The 6,000-nt window shown below is 51.1% G+C and overlaps 1 protein-coding gene across 3 annotated transcripts in view; it reads right to left on the bottom strand.

The window, feature by feature from the left end:
• Positions 1-4,122, bottom strand: part of Insr (insulin receptor) — a 139,733-nt gene extending 135,611 nt beyond the window's left edge. For all 3 annotated transcript variants that reach the window (XM_038346589.1, XM_038346588.1, XM_038346587.1), the window contains exon 1: positions 3,509-4,122. In XM_038346589.1, coding sequence (XP_038202517.1) covers positions 3,509-3,608 — 100 coding nt within the window. In that variant the 5' untranslated portion in view covers positions 3,609-4,122. The remainder of the gene's footprint in view (positions 1-3,508) is intronic.
• Between the last annotated feature and the right edge of the window lie 1,878 nt (positions 4,123-6,000).

The raw sequence follows: 6,000 nt of genomic DNA on the forward strand, positions 1-6,000 counted from the left end.
TCGGCTCAGAGCCAGCCTGATCAAGGAAGAAATGGAAGAGCTACCCACTGCTTAGCTGAGCCCAGCTACCAAGAGTCCAATGAAAGATGAACTGAGTACCCCACCCTTAGGGACACCTCCCCCAAAAAAGACCCATTTCTATTCTCACCACTTAGGTCCTCATCATCACCGCCACCCCCCAATCCCAAGCATGATGGATGGACCTTACAGATTCAAGTTCTAGAAAGTTCCTCGCCCCACACCAAGCCTCTAAGAGGCATCAGGACTAGTTTATTTAACAGAATTTTGTTAACGATTACCCCAAAGCAGGGGCGGGAGCTTCCAACCCAAAAGAGCAAGTGTTTGTTAAGAAATCCAAGGCAAGCGAGATGGGTAACGGCACTTGCTGCCAAGCCTCATGACCTGCATCCAATTTCCAGGACCCAGACTGGAAAGAGGGAACCGACTCCAGAGAGCTGTCCTCTGACCCCCACACTCTAGCTGTGATATACACATGTTGGCCCCACATACACACAATTATAATAAATAAAATTAAATTTCAAAAATAAGGAAAAAGAGCCGGACATAATGGTGTGTGACTTTAATCTTCACACTTTTGGGGCAGAGGCAGGCAGGTCTCTGAGTTAGTGGGCAGCCTGGTCTACACAGGGAGTTCAAAACTACACAGTAAAACCCTGTCTCAAGATGATTAATTAATTAATTATTAAATTTTTTTAAAGAAAACAAGGAAACAAAGAAACCCAGTAGGCAGGCAGGGAACTGCCGTCCGAGCCAAGTGGCCTGCCGGCAGCCTTTATGAACCTGTCCTTTCTTCTCATGCAGAAACAGACGGCTACTGCTTTGAAGGCATGCGACAAGGACTCTCTGAGATCATGTTTACAAAGTATGGGGATTTTCCAGGAAATAAAGGATTTTTGTTATTCTTGTTGTTGTTTGAGACAGGATCTCCTGTAGCCCAGGCTGGCCTCAAACTCACTATGTTGTCCAAGACGATCCTCCTGATCCTCCACCTCCACCTTCAGAGTCTGGTGACAAGGGGTGTACAACTCCACATCTGGTTTATGCACGTCTAGGAATGAAACTCAGGGGCTTCATGCATGCTTGGGAAGCACACGGTCAGCCAGGGAGTGCCCTAATGGGACACACTTACTGCATAAACTCCAATGTCTTCGTACCTGTATGCCATTGCGGGAAAAACACCAATACGTACCTGCAATGCACTAGGCACTACTCAGGCTCTGACATCCGTGAGGAACAAATACAAGACCCTGTCCTTGTGAATACTGCCTGCATACAAAGCCACAGAAGCTCCTTTCCTGAGCACAGGAAGTACAGGCACAGATGAACAATTACCAAAAATGCAAAAACAGAACTCAAGGAACCAACTTGTGTACCCAAGTGCACAGTGCTACACACACAAAGTAACCCTACTTCCTTAAGGCGATTCCAAGGAGCCTCTGGGAGCAACATAGGTGATCCCAGGAGCCTTGGGAAACAGCATAGAGGATCCCAGGGGCCTTGGGGAGCAGCATAGGTGATCCCAGGAGCCTTGGGGAACAGCATAGGTGATCCCAGGAGCCTTGGGGAGCAGCATAGGTGATCCCAGGAGCCTTGGGGAGCAGCACAGGTGATCCCAGGAGCCTAGGGGAGCAGCATAGGTGATCCCAAAGAACCGCAGGGAGTAGCATAGGTGTTAACAATTCTTTGAATTTTCTTAATAAGAATCCAAACCATGGGCTGGGGAGATAGTTCAGTGGGTAAAAGCACTAGCTGCTCAAGCATAAGGACTGAAGTTCAAATCCCCAACACCCGCATAAAAGCCAGTCCTTCAACACACATCTGTAACCCTAGTGATAAAAGAGGTGGATGCAGGAGGAGCCTGAGGCTCTCAGCTAGTCAGCATAGCCAAATCAGCAAAGCTTAGGTTCACTGAGAGACCCTGTCTCAAAACATAAGGTTGGAGTGACAAAGGCAAACACCTGGTGTCAACCTAGGGCCTCTGCAAACACACACACAGGCACACTCATGTACACGTACACACACACACACACACACACACACACACACACACACCAAACCAATGGCCACTCTTCATTGAGCATCTCTGCATACTAGATCCAGATCTTCGGGTTCTCAAAGAACGTTAACTGGGTTAGCAGGTGACCCACTCAACAAACTCAGTCCAAACTGTTCAAGAATCTTGTGTGCATGCACACACGTGCACGGGCACACACAAACACACCTCCCTCATTCATAAACTGCAGTTCCTCCCCTCACTGACCCCAAACGAACTGCTTTTCCTTCCTTCCTTGACCCCTTCCTCACTGTAATTAATTTCCTTTTGCGGAGGAATCTGAGCCAGTAACTCAGAAGATATTTTTCATTGCATGTGTTCTGAAACAGATCTAACATTGCCCGGGCTGGCCTCAAACTCAATATCTGGACTAGCCTTAAACTCTCCAAACTCCTACCTTGGCCATCACCAGATACAGAAAGCTAGTAAGGGTGACCTCAGAACACATCCTAAACATGCCTCGCTTTAGACCTCTCTGAAATGGGCGTGCAATAATTTTGGCCTCCAGGGGACACTGAGAGGTTCTAGAGAAATGAGCTAACGACCTGGAGGCTCATAATCATTCTAATTATAACCATCCCAAAAGCTGCCCCTACTGCTACTAGGATTGCTGCGGGGCCGGAGGTATGTAGAGTTTGCCACTAGACATCTGGAAACAGAGAATTATAAACATAGCAGCCATGAGCTTATACACAGGGGGTCGATTCTCCAACAAGTGTCCTCCAGCAGTGAGGACCCCCTGGCTTTGGCTTTAAACCCTTTAGGTGTTTCGCTTCCTAAATCTGTTGTTAACCCTACTTTTTTAAGGCGACCCCAAAGAGCATGGGGTGGGAGGGCAGGTTTGGGTTTAGAGAAAAGAGCAAACACGGTTGAGAGGCACAATGGGGACAGACACCCAAAGGCTGGGCGGGCACTAGGGCAAGGTTCCTCAGACCCGAGTTGGGTACACGCGGGGTGCAGAGCCACAAGTCCAGCGGGCAAAGGCCAAGGTCAGCTGGCTTCTGCAGGGCCAGAGCCACCAAATCCACTATTACCCCTTCCCCAGGGGAAAGACGGATCAGTCTTTAGGTAGAGGACTCTACACAGACTAAGGGCGTCCTCAACCCTCAGTCCTTGGGGAGCTCTAAGTTGGCCCAGGGGAAAAAATGGATGTCCACAACCCTTAATCCTCAGTGAAAGGTCTATAGGTCTATATTGCTGAAATGGTGAGATGGGTGTCCGTAATCCTGGGTTCTTTGGGGGGCGGGTGACTCTAAGTTATTTGGGGCAATGGGAGAGGTGTCCCCAACACTCAGTCAAAGAGAAGAGTTCTCTAGGTTGGCTGCGGCGGTGGGGAGGGGTGTTCCTGACCCTCACTCCTTACGGTGGGGGCTCCGAGTTGTCTGGCGCGATGGGGGGAGTGTCCCCGACACACAGATTTCACCCCAGACTTACCCTCGCCAGGGTACAGGTGGCCGGCTGCGCCCACCAGCAACGCGGCCACGGCCACCAGCAACGGCACGGCCGTTGTCTCACGTCGTTTCCCGGAGCCCATGGCTGTAGGAGCACAGGGACCCCGGCGATCAGAGCACGCCACGCCGTCCCGCTGGGGACATAGTCCGCGAGGAGGTCGCCGGAGAGGCTCTAGGGGCCACGCGTCCGTCTCTTCCACGCCGGTGGCTCGCGGGCCGCAGCTCTCCAGGCGAGAGGGCCCTGGGGACAGCCCCGGGAAGAGCACAGAGGCCTCGGCTTCAACCAACGAGGTGGCGAGGCCCGCAGACTACGGCCCCGGGTCACCCAGGCCCGGTCCCGTGCCTGCAATCGCAGGGTCCAGAGCTCACCGCCGTGCGCCCCCTTTCCAGGCCTCCTGTTTCTTCGCCCGGTGCAGCTCTGGGTGGGTAGCGTTCTGCGGAGTCTGAAACAGAGGGACGCGCGAACGGGCGGGCACCTGGGCTGGTGGCGGCGGCGGGAGCAAGAGCTCGACTCCGGCCCGTAAACAACGCGGCCCGTCAGCTGGGCCCCGCGCGGGCCGAGGGAAAAGGTGGCGCGGATTGAAGCTGGGAAGGGACTGTGCGCTCAAGTGAGGCCCGCGGAGGGAGGGGGGTGCGGAGAAGGCAGCAGAGCGCCGGGAGGCGTGGCCAGAGTTTACAATGCCACGCCTCCTCGCCTCCTCGTGTGGCACCCCCAACTTTAGAGGCCCGGGGCTCACCTCAGATTCTCCCAGCTCAGACACCCCAAAATGCCTATTTAGAAAAAGGCTACGAGTTAAAAGCTTGGAAATGTCCCCAGATATTAAGCTGACATGAATACCCTAAACAGCTCTGAGACTCCCACGTCAGATCTCGGGAGCTGCCCAGCTCCGCGCCTAACTCGAACGCGCCCAAATAGCCCCGAAGTTCCAATTTAAATACCTGGGGCGCCCCAAATCCTCGCCCGACTCAAACATCAACAAACTGACCTGAGGTTCCAATATAAAAGCTAGGGACGTCCCAGACCCTCTTCTGACCGCAACAAACCCAAATAACATCTAGGTTCCAATTTAAAGGTCTGGACGGTGCTCCAGATCTCCGCCTGATCCGGACACCCCAAACAGGCCCGAAATAACTATTTAAAAGCCTGGAAAATGCCCCCAATTTCCTCCGGACATGAACACCCCAAACAGCTCTAAGACCCCAATATCTTACTCTAACGCCCTCCCAAATATCCCTATGACTTCGATCGCAACATGGGAGCCCCCTAAGATGCCCCCAGATGCAAGGCTCAACCAAAAAGATCCTGTCTTTACATTTTTCACTATTTTTGTCTCCTATGGAGAATCCACTTAAATTCTTTACTCCAGACGGTTTTTTTCTTTGCAGCCTCTAGGATTAATACCTCGCTGGATTTCCCTGGTCGTGGATCTCTCTAGGAGCTAGTGGGCGCCCCACAAGTTCCCTCCCCAATGAGCTTCCTCCCAGCAGCGTGACCCACACCAACTTCCAGGACACAGCCACGTGTCCACAACGCCGGCCGCCTGTTTTCCCTGGCCTGAACCCCTCTCTACGCAGCACTGGATTCCAGAGAAAAACAATAAAGAAATGACTCCTAGAAGACCATAAGAAGACTTCTAGGAAAACTCTGGAAACTTCATATAGAACCCAGATAGCTGTGTTCCATTTTCAACATGCATACCTGTAGGTGGCTGTATAAATGTCTAAAAATGTTAGTCATTCACTAACAGTCCTGCTCAACCACCTTCAGTCTAGCCCTGTCTGGACATTCGAAAAATGTGAAGTCCTGAGGCCTCTATCCTTCACTTCCCGTGTCCATTCGGGCAGATTACCACCATATCCGGAGCTGATGGTCTATGCAATGAGCTTAACAATATCTGTAAAAAGCAAAAATAAAAATAAAATAGCAAGCAATTGAAGACACTCAAGATCAACTTTTGGCAGAGAAAGAGAGAGAGGGAGAGGAGAGAGAGAGAGAGAGAGAGAGAGAGAGAGAGAGAGAGAGAGAGAGAGAGAGAGAGAGAGAGAGGATCTGGAGTTTGAACTTAGCCTGGAGCACATGAGATCTTGTCTTTAAAATAAAAATAAAACAGTTGGGCCGACAAGATGACTCAGCAGGTAAAGGCACTTGTTGCCAAGTCTGAAGACCCGAGTCCAATCATCCTAAGGTCCCACAGGGTATGCACACACATACTAAGTAAATAAATAAATGTAAGTGCTTTCAAAATTACTTTTAAGTGGTGGCCTAGAGCTGTGGTTCCTTAGTAGAGCAGTTGCTCATCATACATGAGACCCTGGGTTTAACCTGTAGGACCAAAAAACAAAACGCTTACTAGGAGCTGAGATCATGGTTCTTGCATTATGCAAATGCACTCCTTCCTTAAAGCCTTACCCCAATTTTGCCCCCACTGTCACTCCTCCTCACTGAGTGTCTGCTCCAATGAGCATCCTCCCCTG

This window comes from Arvicola amphibius, chromosome 10, assembly GCF_903992535.2.
Source record: "Arvicola amphibius chromosome 10, mArvAmp1.2, whole genome shotgun sequence".
NCBI lineage: Eukaryota > Metazoa > Chordata > Mammalia > Rodentia > Cricetidae > Arvicola > Arvicola amphibius.